Source organism: Brienomyrus brachyistius, chromosome 4 (assembly GCF_023856365.1).
Source record: "Brienomyrus brachyistius isolate T26 chromosome 4, BBRACH_0.4, whole genome shotgun sequence".
Classification (NCBI taxonomy): domain Eukaryota; kingdom Metazoa; phylum Chordata; class Actinopteri; order Osteoglossiformes; family Mormyridae; genus Brienomyrus; species Brienomyrus brachyistius.
Genome location: NC_064536.1, coordinates 8,610,442 through 8,626,470, shown reverse-complemented (window position 1 = coordinate 8,626,470; position 16,029 = coordinate 8,610,442). Strand labels below are relative to the sequence as shown.

The 16,029-nt window shown below is 47.5% G+C and overlaps 2 protein-coding genes across 4 annotated transcripts in view; both read left to right on the top strand.

Moving 5' to 3' along the window:
- Positions 1–4,609, top strand: part of LOC125740134 (arf-GAP with SH3 domain, ANK repeat and PH domain-containing protein 1-like) — a 49,081-nt gene extending 44,472 nt beyond the window's left edge. The window contains 3 exon segments of the mRNA XM_049010960.1: positions 13–500; positions 701–823; positions 1,039–4,609. Of these exon segments, the coding sequence (XP_048866917.1) occupies positions 13–500; positions 701–823; positions 1,039–1,113 (686 nt within the window). The 3' untranslated portion in view covers positions 1,114–4,609.
- Positions 4,610–7,141: 2,532 nt separating this feature from the next.
- Positions 7,142–16,029, top strand: part of fam49ba (family with sequence similarity 49 member Ba) — a 37,525-nt gene continuing 28,637 nt past the window's right edge. For 2 of the 3 annotated variants that reach the window (XM_049010982.1, XM_049010984.1), the window contains exon 1: positions 7,142–7,356. The gene's annotated coding sequence lies outside the window, so the exon portion shown is untranslated. The remainder of the gene's footprint in view (positions 7,357–16,029) is intronic. The other variant, XM_049010981.1, reaches the window with a different exon arrangement.

The window sequence follows — 16,029 nt, the reverse complement described above, 5'->3', positions numbered from 1 at the left end:
ATTTTGCTGCAGTGGCTCTACGGAAAATCGACACCATCCACCATCCCTCCGTGGACAAGCCCAGCCAGCCCCCAGAAGGGCTCCAGAAGCTGCCACAGGCCGCTGAGACCCCACAGAAAGCCCCTCCACCTGAAAAACCCCAGCTCTTCGACTTGCCCCCAAAACCCCAGCTCTCTGATTTGCCCCCGAAACCCCAGCTCTCTGATTTGCCCCCGAAGCCCCAGCTCTCTGATTTGCCCCCGAAGCCCCTGCTGGCGGACCTGCCCCCAAAACCCCAGATCAAAGACCTCCCACCCAAGCCTCACCTGGTGGATACACCCCCTAAGGCTGATCCTCCGAGGCCTCAGCCAGCAGATCCTGTCCCGAAACTGCAACCCCCCGATTGGGCAGCTTCCAGCCAGCAGGGGGAGGCGGCATCCAGACAACCCAGCGAGGACACCAACGGAACCCCAGCTGGTACCATGGAGATGCCAGTACCGCTGCCCCGGAAGATCAACGCGGTTAGTGTTCCCATGCTTCATGTCAGTGTTTGCCATTCTGCACCTCGGGAGCCAACAGACACTCCAAGTTTTTGCTCCCTCAAAAAGCAAAAATGTGGACAGGCTGTGGGCCACCAATGGCTGGGTTTGGGAACGCTGCTCTGTCATACTGCTGGTTATCACCTGATCTAATTCCCTTAGTTTCCTGCGCATCCTTCTAGGGGAAGCACAAGACAAGGCGGGTGAAGACCATCTACGACTGCCAGGCGGACAATGACGACGAGCTGACCTTCACTGAGGGCGAGGTCATCATCGTGACGGGAGAGGAGGACCAGGAGTGGTGGGTGAGTAAGTTTACCCTGGAACAGCAGGAGCAGAGGGCAGCTCCAACCCCCCCCCCCCCCCCCAAGCCCCTGGGGTGCCACCTGCCGCTGCCAGAGTTAGGGCTCTTGGTTTATGTGTAATGTGCTTTTTCTCTTTCTTTGTTTTGCATTTTCAACCGTAGTTCTGTACTTAAAAAAAACATATAATGCTGTGTTTCTTATGTTTATTCCGACAGATTGGGCACATCGAGGGGCACCCGGAGAGAAAGGGGGTGTTTCCAATGTCCTTTGTGCACATTCTCTCTGACTGACAGCGGTGACTGCTTGCCCCGCCCCCAAGCACAAGCTCCGCCCACAACAAGACTGACATTGCCACTCCTGTAAATAGCTACTGTTATGAGAGCGATAAGATGAAGGGGCGCTCCTTCGCAGAGGTGTGCTGCCCACGTGCTGTAAATTACCTGCCTTCCCTGCTTTTACTGTCGCCTTGGCCTGACACTTATATCGTGTGTCTGTGCCCACATGTATGTATCTATGTATGTACTGTAACATAGGTACACAGCCATACACGCGTTCAGACATACCTACAAAAACATGGATGTACAACTTCATGTACATACATATATATGGGTGCGCGTGTACATTTATGCTGACTGCAGCCAGAACTTAGGCAGTTTTAGTTCCACTTCTCTCCATATGAACTGGATTGTTTGAGTTTATCAATGATGTCATCTCATCTTCTGCAAACAGTGAAGGAAACTGGATGGCCTTTAACTGGAAAGAACAGATGGGTCCTCTGTCCCATTCTCGAGGGGCAGTTTGAGGAAGGGAATTGATGTGCTTTGTGATGTTTTAGAGCTGATGACAAAATGAAAGATTCCCAAAACGAATAAGGAGTTACAGAAAGCCATGTCTGGGCTTGAGGCTAAAGGATGAAATAGATATTCATTAAGGCGTGATTCGCCTCTCGCCGGGTCACATCCCCGTCACCCTCGCCTCCCACCGGGTCTCGTTCCATCACCCTCGCCTCCCGCCGGGTCGCATCCCCGCCACCCTCGCCTCCCGCAGGGTCGCATCCCCGTCACCCTCACCTCCCGCCGGGTCGCATCCCCGTCACCCTCGCCTCCCGCCGGGTCGCATCCCCCTCACCCTCGCCTCCCGCCGAGTCGCATTCCGTCACCCTCACCTAATGCTGGGTCCCATCCCATTTCCTCTTGCCACTTGCCTGGTTGCGGCTTATCCCTCTCGCCTCCGCCTAGGTCACATCCCATTCCCCCTTGCCCTTTGCCTCCCACCGGGTCGCATCCCTGTCACCCTCGCCTCCCGTCGGGTCGCATCCCTGTCACCCTCGCCTCCCGTCGGGTCGCATCCCTGTCACCCTCGCCTCCCGTCGAGTCGCATCCCGTAACCCTTACCTCCCATCAGGTCGCATCCCTGTCACCCTCGCCTCCCGCCGGGTCGCATCCCTGTCACCCTCGCCTCCCGCCGGGTTGCATCCCGTCACCCTCGCTTCCCGTCGGGTCGCATCCCTGTCACCCTCGCCTCCCGTCGGGTCGCATCCCTGTCACCCTCACCTCCCGTTGGGTTGCATCCCGTTGCCCTCGCCTCCCACTGGGTCACATCCCATCCTCCCTTGCCTCTTGCCTGGTTGCGGCTTGTCCCTCTCGCCTTCTGCTAGGTCAAATCCCATTCCTCCTTGCCTTTTGCTCACTATTGCCTCTTGTTGGGTCGCATCCCGTCATCCTCACCTCCCACCAGGTCAAATCCCTTCCCCCCCTTGCTTGGTCACAGGCTGCTGCCCTTGCCTCCTGCCGGGTAACATCCCCTTCACCCTCACCTCCCACCAGGTCTCATCCCATCACCCTCGCCTCCTCCAAGGTCGTATCCGATTCTTCCTAGCCCTTTGCCTCCCTCTGGGTCACATCCTATCACCCTCGCCTACCGCCAGGTCACTCCCTCTTGCTGCTTGTCCCCCTCACCTTCTGCTAGGTCACATCCCATCTCCCTTTCCCTTTGCCTCCCTCTGGGTCACATCCTATCACCTTTGTCTCCCACTGGGTCATATCCCATTGCCCCTTACCTGGTCACAGTCTGCCACCCTCACCTCCCACCGGGTTGCACCCCTGTCACCTGCCGGGTCGCATCCCCATCACCCTCGCCTCCCACCGGGTCTCGTCCCGTCACCCTCGCCTCCCACCGGGTCTCGTCCCGTCACCCTCACCTCCCACCGGGTCTCGTCCCGTCAACCTCACTTCCCACCGGGCTGCATCCCCATCACCCTCGTCTCCCAACGGGTCTCGTCCCTTCACCCTTGCTTCCCGCCGGGTCGCATCCCCATCACCCTTGCTTCCCGCCGGGTCGCATCCCCATCACCCTCGCCTCCCACCGGGTCTCATCCCCATCACCCTCGCCTCCCACCGGGTCTCATCCCCATCACCCTCGCCTCCCAACGGGTCTGGTCCCTTCACCCTCGCTTCCCGCCGGGTCGCATCCCCATCACCCTCGCCTCCCGCCGGGTCTCATCCCCATCACCCTCGCCTCCCACCGGGTCTCATCCCATCACCCTCGCTTCCTTCTGGGCTGCATCCCCATCACCCTCACCTCCCACCGGGTCTCATCCCATCACCCTTTCCTCCTGCAAGGTCACATTCCATTCCCCTTGCCCCTGCCTCCCGCTGAGTCGCACCTCTTCTTCTTCGCCTCCCACCGTGTCACCGCTTAAACCTCCTCCCCTCTCCTGGGTTGCGGCCCATTTCCCTTGCCTCCAGTCAGGTTGTGGCCAGTCCCCCTCACCTCCCACTGGGACAGTGTGCCATCCCCTCCCTTGGGTAGTTGACATTAACCATTGGTGATCTTTAGTCAGAGCTCAGGATGGTTTGAAGCTTTGGTGTGTTTTATTCTGTAAATCGTCAGTGGCCGATACAGGAATTAAGAATAGGTCAGTAATATGTTGCTTCTGGTTCTGCACATTAACATTATTTATAACGTTCAGTCTGCTAATAACATGCGATATGCCGCTATGTACATTTCCTCCCAGTCATGTCTCATATTCATCGTGTTTGCCATTTTATATACTATATTTATTCCCACATACAGTTATACGCTGTATATGCATAAATATACATATATTGTGTATATACATTCATATGTATTCCCGTAAATTTGAGAGTGAGTAAAAATTTTACTTTTCTATGTATTTATAAATATAAATAATTTGTATGTGACTTCTTTTGTCAGTTATTTTGGACATGAGCACATCAGACCTCAGAAGTAATGGATGTTTCAGCCTGGGCTTCACATTGTGGGAACTGAGTGTCATTTTGGTTTAGTGAATATTTATTTCATCCAGAAGAAGGTAGGTAAGGAGGAGGATGACAGACACTTGTGTGCAGTGCTGTGTGAAACCCATGTGTACTAAGCAAGCTTCACTGCTGGCGCCCCCTGTCTGAGACACAGTGAAATTGACTGGCTAAGTCTGGGCCCCCTCAAAAGATGGTGCCCTGATCGGTTGCCCGTGTTGCCTAATGGGTTGAGCGGCACTGCATGTGTGGAAGGTCATGCTTGTGCAGTGTACAGCCTAGGAGGCCTTTGCCAGTGCGGCCCTGAACGTGCTCTACAGTGGCATTGCTCTTGCTCTTTTTACATGTTTAATTGTGAGGTAACTGGACTTTGATGGAAAGGGTCACATGTCATTGCAGTGTCGCCATCGCCCGGTTCCCGTGTTTTCGCTGTATTCCCTCCGTGGTGTCGGGTTTCCCCGTTACTCCATGTGACCAGTTAATAAAGGTTTTATGTTGTAAAGCTGAACTCTTCTGTCCTCCCTTATTATTGGGAAACTTTAACCAATGAGGTTTTCACTGTCTGAGGTTTCCACTGAATGAAGCTTTCACTGCCCGTGAATTCCACTGCCCGAGGAAATGACTGAAAGAAGTTTTCACTGCCCAAAGATTTAACTGGACAAGAAATTCACTGGACGAGGTTTTCTTTGCCTGAGGTTTACACTGCCCAAGGAATTAAGTGAAAGTGGTTTTCACTGCTGGAAGATTTAACTGGATAAGGTTTTCACTGCCCAAGAATTTCACTACCTGAAGAATTCACAGAGAGAGGTTTTCACTGAACGAAGGTTTCACTGCATGAGGTTTTGAAATGGGGCATTGTCACTGAACATACAGCCATAATGTTTTGATGTTAGTAAATGTCACGATGGTCTCTGGTTTTATATTGAGGAATTAGGTACAAAACAGAGAATTGGGACATGCTTGTGTTTAGCCAGTTTCAAAGGGGATTTACGAAAGCCATTTATCACGGGACAGGAAATCTTCAACACAGACTTTCTGAGTCCACCCAGCGTGCAGAGACATCCATTAAACTGCTGGCCATTTAAGAAATTAACAGCAGACATGAACATTTTCCATCCCCCAAGAACAGCCTCTATTACTAAACTGGAGTCAGGGTATCCATGAGGAATTAAGGATCCTGTGGATTATGGGAATGCTGGTGATCTACAGGACAGGATAAATCAGAAGGCAGAGCAGAAATGTGTCTCCGAAGGAGGAACAGAGCTCTCCAGATTTAAAACAAAATGTCACAGCAAGATGCCTCTGAAAGCAAATATGTCCACTGTGAAACTGCAGAAGTAAGCTGGAACATTCCAAACCATCTTAAGGAGAACGACCAGCTCTTGGTGCCAGTACTGTCTTGGATCAAATCCCTCGCTAAGCGTTATTGCACAAATCCCACTCCTACTTCGAAAGACTTCCGGAACAACGGTTACTTGGGCTTTGTGCGATTTTCAGCATTTTGTGCTGAGATCATGATAAACTCCTAACCTGGGACCGTGACGAGCAGCTTCATGCCCCCTCCCCCTCTCTCTCTCGCTCTCTCTTTCTCTCTTGCAGCACTGTATGAAAGCTACTAGCTCTTGACCCATTTCACCAAAGCTTCTAACACAGGAAATCTTAACTCGCAAACTCGCATTTTAAAATAACACGCTGCATTTTCGAGACAGGCGAGACTTATTTGTTAGGACTGGTGAAACATTTTACCGACCTCAGCGATCACTCTGCTGGGGGACTGTGGGGGAAATGTGCGCTGAAAAGACGCGCAAAAGTTGAAGCGGCTGCTTTCCTTGACTATGGAAAGGCTTCCCTACCTAACCAGACTTAGAGAAGTACAGGGTTATAAGCGCCGAAGGTCTCGTATCATAAGTTATTAAACCAACTGCAATATGGGCAGCGGATTTTCATCTGCCTAGTAAAACATTCAGGGAAAATTAAAGGAAAAACACCAAGTTCAGGTTTTCTTCTACGCGCTGCGCTGTCAAATACAAGCCGGTGCTTCAATTCACGCTGGATGCGTTTACGGACTCACGTTAAACCTACGTCGAAATAAATCATTAAGTCATCATCTCATAGCGTAGTTGTAACGCTGGATTTGTCATGAAAATAGCAAACGTGAAATGCTGGTAAATCTACACGTTATTTCAAACGAAAGTTGAAATCATTAAGTACTGCAGCACTTCTACAAAACAAAGTCAGAAACTACGGAATACCTGGTGCAATTATATCAAATTGGGTCATTCTAAGTAATTGTTAAGCCATTATTACTAAATCTTCCACTATTGCATATCTTAGAGAAACGGGAACCACTGGCGCTTTTGCAATATAAACATCCTATTTATAACTCATATTTGTTTCCACTTCTCCGTAGCCTATATAAAGGTAGGTGTTTCTTTTCGGTGCCCAAGAGAGATACGTACGCCTAATATAAATAGACCTTAAAACGCAGCGGCTTCATAAATGAAGAATATGCATGTACGTGGGAAAAAATAAAGTGCAAAGCAGCTTGTGTCAGTTGTAAGGACACGCGTGAAGATCCACGCCCTCCGGGGCTGAGAAAATTACACAAATTATTCAATTATCATAGGCGTCCACAACGACGAATTAAAGGTTTTAAACAAATCTGATGTTCAATAAGCATGACGGTGGTTTGAAAAAAAAATGTTTTATACTTCTAATTTTATGAAAATTATATGATTATGAAATTTTAGATAGTTTCGATATAGTGTCTTGTTTTCGTTAAAAAATAATAATAATTAAAAAAAAAAACAAATTGGAATGGATGGAGCAAAGAACCACCTCGGAAATTAAAGAAAGAACCGGCAAAAAGTACATCAGAGCGCTTAGTGACACTCCAGACTAGTAAGCAACACGCCAAGCCGTTGAATGACACGCCGGTCCGTCCCCCGGCACGCAGCCTATTCCTTTTATAGTTATGAGCCGCCCCTGACGTGCAGCGCCGTGTCCGGACCTGCAGGGCTGAGACAATGACGTTTAAGAGCAGCCAGCCCGGAAAGAGAGAGCGGCGAGAGAGACAGACAGCAAGGAGCGCACGGAGAGCACAGAGAGCTGAGCACCGGGAGCGCAGCACGGACAGCGCAGCGCCGGGAGCGCGGACAGCGGAGCGCCCAGCACCGGCAGCGCGGAGAACGGAGAGCACAGCGCCGGGACTGCTCTGCGGCGGGGGCTCCCGTTTCTCCAGCATCGAATCCCGAGGTAGGCATAGTGCCCCCGGGACGTGCGCTGTGCGGAGTTCAGCGCTGATTTCCGCCACCACAATCGCTTGTGCGCGGAAGCGAGCTAATTTCCACAAAGGCATGTGGCACCGGGCACTGGGCATCGGGCACCAGCCCATACATTCGGTGTCCGCAATTTAAGAATAATGATGAATCTGACGGATCCTAGATCGATGCCGAAGACTCTCGATGCAACAGCGGACATTCCCCCGGCGCCGCACTTCCTAATTCACTTTCAGTATCCCGATGTGGTACTCTACAGTTTAATATTAACAACTAAGAGGGGGTTGAATCCCTTTAAGCTTAACCATTTAGGGTAAAAACAGCACAGTACGGGGATTTATTTCTCAGATTGAACGTTCACCTTTATTTTCCACTGTTATTTAGTTCCGTTCGTTGTAAAAAAAAAAAACCCCAAAGTTTATTAGCCTATAGAATTTTTCATTATTTCTATAGAATTATTCATTATTCAGTGGGTCCAGAAAACGCGACTCCCTCGGTTCCGCAGCGATCTTAGTGACCGGGCACTTAAGCAGCCTGCAGCCCACTTTTTTGTGCACTTCCTCTTGCCAAGGCACGCCTGTGTTTCATACACAACACGCCGTTTCCTCCTGCTCTCCCCGGCGCCGAGTTTGCTTCAACGTGAACTTTGCAGAACTGAACCCAGATCTGCACCGTCCCGCGCCGCGCAGTTTTCACAAAACAGTTTAAGGCAGGGGGACAAACAATGCCGTGTGGTGTTTGCACTGAAAAAAAGCACAGGCAGCAGCCTAATAAATTTGCCCCACGTATTTTGACACCTCCTGCTGGGTTTAACAGCATGACGTACAGATACACCAAAAATACAGAATGACTCCGCACACACACTAAATGTTAATCTGTGCAGTGAAACGCTTCTTTTGCAGATTCTTACAGCTAGTTCCACTGGCTGGCTCTGTGGATACCATTGCTATCTCACACCTCAAGAGTTGGGGGTTAGAATCTCACTTGTGTGTGTGTGTGTGTGTGTGTGTGTGTGTGTGAGTGTGAGAGGGGGGGGGTGTTTGCATTTTCTCCCTCTCTTTCTGCAGTCTAAAGATACACCATTCGGCTAACTGGCGTCTTTAAATTACCCTTAATTCACAAATGTGTGGGTTTGTGCGTGTGTGTGTGTGTGTGTGTGTGTGTGTGTACCGTATACCTGGAGGGTGTACTTCAGCCTTCTGTTCTCTCCTGCCTGTGATGCTCCTAGTGAGGACGAGCGGTCTGACGATAGATGGATGGAACTGGTTAATCTTAATCATATCATTCTCAGTGTCTGCTTGCAGTCAGTATTGTGGGAATTCATGGTGTACACTGGGATCATTAAGATGTGGGGCGGGCTGAGGTGGCGAGTTACTGAGGGCAGGTTTGGCTCACCCTCTGCCTGGATTCGGGTCGCCCTCCACCCTGCCAGAACCTCAGTGGCTTCTGAAGCATGTGGTCCCCAGCCCGATCATGCTTTGGCTCTTTTAGGACCCTGGGTCCAGCGGCTTTTTGGCGCCGAGTCCCTCTGAGGCTCCTGGCTAGTTTGTTTATCAAAGGATGCTTATAGAATATTGTACATCCATGAGTGTTTTGAAATACCTGGGCGTTTTGTGCTTCGCTCGCCTTGAGTACCGCTCACACCCAAACGGAAGTGTGACGGCATGTACGTAGCACAACCCTGAGCCATTCTGCTTCACAGTGGGTTTCAGGTGGGATTTCCCGCTGCGTGTTGGTCAGTGCAGCTTTTTCAAAGAGTACGTAGGCCTTGAGAATTTGCTGGGTCATAAGGGTTCCTTGCGCAGCTCAATATGCTGTATTGTCGTTGAACGCAGGCTCTCGTTTCGGATCAGCGCTGTTACATGCCATTTCTTTTTCTCTGAGATTGCGTCTGGCACGCCCCTCCGTGCTGGCGGACAGACATGGTCGTTAGGCGCTTGTCATGTGACCAGCCTTTGTTGTTTTAATGCAAGCTTAAGTGTCCCATTTTCTGTTTAATGGAAGCACTTAGAATGGGAAGCTGGAGTCATTCATCGATTTGCATTCTTGAGTCTGTGCTAAGCTTTGCATGTGAGGAGGCCGGCGGGCGGGGGGGCGGGCGGGCGGGGGAATGAGAGTGAGTCCACACTGAAGGACTTACAGCATGGCGTGTGAACGGTGAAAATGAATTAGGGCGGTAATGGCATGGGACAGGGCACACGTGTGAAGTTCAAGGCTCACATTTTTTTTTAGCTTCCTGTATTACAGAATATTCACACCTCACCATAACCTGCAGCTACTGAAATATTGCTGTCACAGGAGGGGGGAGAAGATTTGGGGTGAGAGAAAGCAGTTTATAACCACGGGGTGAGACCTGTGTGCTCCGTGTGCTGGATATCAATCTAAACTACCTTAGACTGTTCCGTCAAGAAATTCAAGCAATTTCTCACTTGACTGAGCAGGTTTAAAGGAATAAAAATACACCTCTAGAACCTGGATTACAGCCCTCTGGACCTGCATGTAAACACCTCCACCCTCTCCGCTGTGAGGGCTGGGAACAGAGCCAGCTCCCAGCAGAACTAAGCAGTCTGTGTACCTGCTGGTGATTGGCTTTTAGTGTATGCTTCAGTAGGATTGGTGGATTTCCTTAGGAAACACTTTAGTATGACTTTATGGTTTCTCATTTCCTAAGAACAAAGGAACTCTTGTCACCTCCAGCAGGGGGGGGGTCTTATGCCTGTGCTCATCATGTTTCTGAAAGGCCCGGGTGTGAGAAGCACTACTTTCACTTTTTAGCATAGTGATCACCTGTGCCAGCATTTTAGAGGGGACACTAGCTGAGGCTGAAAGTGCACATTTGCTTTTTCTGTGATCTCTTGAACAGACTGAAATGATCACACTTACCTGACTGGAGAAACAAACTAGTGCCGGTAATAGATCTGGATCAATGAACCAGAGATCCTGGATTCCCCAGAGAGACTAGGAGCTGGGTTTAGGGAGAGTAGGTTGAGGGATCGGCTTTGCAGTGGGTCCCATGAGCCATGACCTTCTCGCCAAAGGGGAGTCATGCTCACAGTGAAGCTCGGAGGCGTCGCTGAGGCCAGATGCTGGAGATCTGCAGGGAGATGAAAGGACTTCGGCTGAAGCTGAAGATTGTGTAAAGGTATGTCTTATCAGGGGGCCTCCAGAACACACCGGCACTTCTGCCGTTTGGTCCGGCTATGAATAAGTGAAACAGAATTTTCTTTCTTGTAGTTACTTCTGTCAGGTTGAATTCCTTTTTCTAAGCCTTCAGACCGGCGGCCGAATGTCCCAGAGGCACAGCCCTAAAATTTACCCAGAAGGTGCTTATCAGTGACTGAATCTGCGTAAGGATGTATATTTAGCTGCTAGACAAACAGTTTTAGGACAACAGTTGGACCGAGGGATAGATGGAATTCTGAAGTGAACTAGGGCTGCCTCGAACGATTAATCTATCGACTATTTTACCGATTGGTCGATTAATCTAAGGAATTAGTTTTCCTCCAGAAATTCAAATAGATTGTTTAAGTTAATTTTATCCTGACAACAACAAATTGCATGTTATTGCAGGGAGTTTGTTTCAGATAATGGACGCCGGCTTTTTGGCACTTTACGGACATTTTCCCCCACAATTCGATAAGCAAATGAGTAATATGCCTTAAATATTAAAGAGATGCGTATTGTGATGCCTAAAAGCTAGTAATCTGTATAAATTTGGAATATCCTTATGCTTTTAAATTCGGTTAGTGGACCATGCCACGTGCGACTGTTTTGGTAAATCATGGAAGCGATAAGCGCTGAAGTCAAGAAAGGGACAACTCTGCAACCACAACGTCGTCTAAAAGAATAGTTATTGTAGATAAACAAGGTAAAAAACGTCCTTGATGTGACGCTGCTTTTGCTGATAAAAGTCTGACACGTTTTTTTTTTCTTTTTGCAAATATAGTTTTCATTTTTTTTTTTTCCAGTTCACGATTTATTTTCTTGTATGTAGTGTCATTTTCCGTTTCAGTTTTAGTTCACGAGTCCCAACAAGCCCAATGCGCACGAACACACGCCGGCACCATCGATCCACGCAGAATAAGCCCAGATTTTATCCAAAACATTTTTCAAACACTTATTCAGTGGAGATTCTAAGGTAGCAGGCAACTTCATAATAATGACTTCATTTTAATAATGACTGTATTTAGCAGATACAAGGACAAAAGATATTAAAAAGCTCTCTGTACTGATGGTAATTTAATGAGCATAAATAGACAACCCTTACGATGGCCTTGCTTATTGTGGCCGTCCCGAATGGCGTCTGTACGTGTTCTCTTCAGCTGCTTGCGCATAGCGCCAGTTCCCCTGCCATCGAAAACCTACAGCGTAAAACCACCTTTTTAAGTGAAGTGCTGTGAGACCTTATTGTTTGTCTTAGGGGGTTTCTCCTTTATTGTTTTCCTGCCCTAAAACTGAATGGGAAGCCTAAACCGTAAGAGCTGGACCAACCACACTTGGTAGGATGATGTCAATTCCTACCCGCTACTCAGACCATCCAACCCAACCCTGTCAGCCAGATGGGGGCGCTATGGCACCCCCAACAAGTTTTGGTCAATATCTCCTGTCCTGTTAGTCCTAAAATCGATTTTTTCCCCCCTGCAGATACAGACAGCCATGCCTTACCAACTTGCCATTTGGACTATGAAGCTCCGCCTACTTAGATTTTTTTGCTAATTTGCATAATTTGCAAAACTTACTTCTGCCTTAAAGTCCTACCCCGTCCAACCAAGTCAGACAAATGAGGTGTCAAACCAATCAGTCCTCTGAGTCTGACATTTGTCTATCGTACAGTCACTAGCCACGCCCAAATCCTGCCCAAATTCGGCCTGTTTTAGTCTGACTGCTATAACTTCTCCCTGCCTGAGCCTACCTTAACCAAACTTAAAATCCCACTTCCCTGCACCATTCTGGGGACACCAAACAAAGCGGGCCACATTTAGTCAATAGAGGGGCGCTATAAATTCCTACTTCCACTATCTCCTGAACTCCTTGGCCTGTCCAAGTGAAATTTGGCACATGTCTACTATGGCCAAGCCTGACCTCAACCTGGTAAGGGCACCCCAGTCTGCCTGATGGGGGCGCTACAAAAACATTTTTGCATTTTTGCCTATTTCTACAGTTGACATTTATTGCCAGGCCAATTGTGTATGTCATGCCAAATCAAACAACATGTAGAACTTGGTTCTCCATCTTTGCGTTTTTGCATGATTTATATAGGTCTGAAAACAAGACTTTTCGTTAACCTCCTAGGATTTTCACCCAACCTACATAATTGTGGTACCATTCAAATCAGGAGACAGTCCTTATAGATAATTATAAAAAAAATCGTAAACTTTCTCTAAGGTACAGCCTGCCTCAGTCAATCATCACCAAATTTGAATACATCCTGTAGGACGGTTGAGGGGAAGGGTCCTCTGGATTTGGTGCCGATTGGTCAAAGGGGGGCGCTACACCAATGTAACGTGTCTCTAAACCTGGGAAACCAGTGCAACTTGCGTTTTTTCTCATTTCTGTTCGAGTGACATATTACTGGTCAAAATCCTTTGCACTGTAAGTTCTGTGAGTCATACCAAATCGAGATATATGTACTGTCCAATGACAGTGATTTTCATTCCCTTGTGATGTTTAAAAACTCCATAAACGACATATTCTTATAACTCCTACAATGTACACCCCACCTATATCATTTTGGTAGCAGATCAATCAGAACACTGCCCTTATAGATAATTTATATAAAAAAAAGCTTGACCTGCCTGTACAGTATGGCCACCAGCCACACCCAACCTGCACCATTTCCACGCCAATTTCAATCAGGCAGCTTAATCTCACACATACCTCAGCCAATCATCACCAAATTTGACCTATTTGACCACACAGTCCCTCTAACTTTGGTGCTGATTGGTCAAATGGGGGCGCTATGGCCACTGTCCATATATGTCTAATACCCACCTCGGGTTATTCACGTGAAATGTCCTTATTTCTCATAAAACCTTCAAAGAATTGTAACCATTCCCTTCATCTGACTCCAGATTTCTAATTGCCTGTCATTTTCCTGCCGTTTGACTTTTAGAAATTTATTAGACTTCAGTGATACTTCAGGCTGTGCACACTGCAGCAATTGCAATTTTTAAACAAATTGGCCAGCAGGTATAGAGTCAGTGCTCCATTTAAAAAATGCTATTGAATACTTTCAGTCTTTCTCCTGTCTGAATGAGCAGCCCACAATAGGATAAAGCATATTACTGCTGTTACATGCAGCAGTTCCCCAACTCGGCACTGCTGTTGAAAATATGCAACACCGCTTATGTTTACACAGCCAGTGCAAACAAACTTTAACTTGTAAGATCTAATGTTACCACATCAGGTAGGAAGGTGCCTATTTCTTCCAACCACTCAGACCATCAGACCCAAACCAGGCATTCAGTTAGGCTCAGGCACTCCAGCAGTGGGTTCTACACAATCTCCATCCTCATTGCTACCTGCTCCTCAGACCATCACACCCAAACCATACCTTCAGTCAGGCTCAGGCACTCCAGCAGACGCTTCTACATTGGTGATATTTCTCCTAAACAGATACAAGCACATTTCCCTTCTTTTTCCTTTATCCTAACTTGCTGAACATTTCTACTCTAATGTCAACATGTCAGCTCTCATCCTATCATAGTAGCATTTCCTACAATGCGACTATTTAAATGCATTGGCCAGCAGTTACGGTCTGCACTTCATTTCCCATCATTACTGACCTGCTGATTTTATGCCATAGACCCCATTTCTACCCTTTGCTTCTGTCCATTAGCTTTGGACCCGTTACTGCTTACACTTATATTTTCGTTTTGTTTTTATTGAACTAATAATTACACAGTGAAATTCCTGGTGTCGATGAGATCTTTCTGGATGCAGAATGACCTCTAGGCTGCAGAAGACATCAGCTCGTGATGTGCAAAGTTTTTCGTTGGTGTGTGGTTCTGTGGGTTTGAGTGCTTGTGATCAGAAGGTTGTTTGTCCAAATCCCTGGATTGGTTGAGTGGTTTCACCATTAGACCCTTCAGCAAGGCTTTTAAATGCTAAATGCTCCACCCGCTGTCTGACCATGCTTTCTCAGAATGTCAGTCGCTTCGCAATAAGGCATCAGCTAAATAAACGCAATGTAAAATGCTTGTGTTTCATATAGGACTGATGGGCGTGTCGTCACATGGGCCAAACAGGTGGCTTCCTGTATGTAGTGTTTTTCACAGTAGCAGATGAGGCAGATCAACCAGTTAAGCCCCCAAAGAGCAGGCCCTCTGTTGGGGTTGGCACTATCCTGTGAATGAAGGACCACACTGGGTGAACCTGTTGTGTTTACGTGTGAAGTTCTGAGTGTCTTTGAAGGGCTTAATCAGCTGTACTTAACGAATTAACAGCTGTGAACATTATGCCGTGCTTTTCTCCACCCTGAAATTGCATTTGGTACAGAGCAGAGGAGGTTTTTCCAAAGAAGAGGTTGGTGTGAAGGTCTGTGAGCAGGAAACCAACTTAATTCAGTGTTTTGCTCCTCCTAGCTGCCCATGTTGAGATCAGTAATAAATAATTGATCCTTGATCCAATAGTCATTAGAGAAAGGCCCTTTTCTGAGCAGTGATAAGACATGTTTGGCTAATAGTCCATGTTAGCTGTGTACTTTGGCAGCTATCGAGTATCAGTCCATGTTAGCGGTGTACTTTAGTGGTTATCTGCTATCAGTCAATGTTAGTGGTGTATTTTAAGAGCTCTCGGGTCATGTTAGCTGTGTACTTTAGCAGCTATCACGTATCAGTTCATGTTAGCGGTGTACGTTACTGGTTATCAGCTATCGGTCTATATTAGCGGCATACTACAGCTATCAGCTATCGGTCCATATTAGCGGCATACTACAGCTATCAGCTATCGGTCCATATTAGCAGCATATTATAGCAGCTGTCAGCTATCAGTCCATGTTAGTGGCGTACAACAGCAATCAGCTATCAGTCCATGTTAGCAGCATATTATGGCAGCTATCAGCTATGAGTCCCATGTTAGCGGCGTACAACAGCAGACAGCTATCAGTCCATGTTAGCAGCATACTATAGCGGCTATCAGCTACCATTCCTTGTTAGTGGCTTACTATAGCAGCTATCAGTCCATTTTAGTGGCTATTTTAGCAGCTGTTAGCTACCAGTCCATGTTAGCAGTGTACTTTAGTACCGATCATCAGTCTATGTTAGCAGTATGCTGTAGCAACTATCAGTTGTCAATCAATGTTAGAGACATAGTTTAGTACCCCTCAGTCTATGGGCATGTTTCCACTGCACCAAGAACCATACTTTTCATAGGGTACTTTTGGTACTTTTGGTACTTTTGGTACTTTTGCTTTTTCATTGACTTCTGGTTGAGTAACAGTATCAAAAGTTCCAGTACTGAAAGTGCCAAAACCAACAGGGGTATTTCGAGACTTGAAACACATTCTTTGTCGATAGGTTATGTAAATAACCTGCCGTTGAAACACAATACAAACACCACCTTGAAAACAGTTGCAAACTCAGAAAATAATGATAAAGTAAAAAAAAAAAATAAAAAAAATATGTGATTTGGTTGTAAGAACATATAGGCC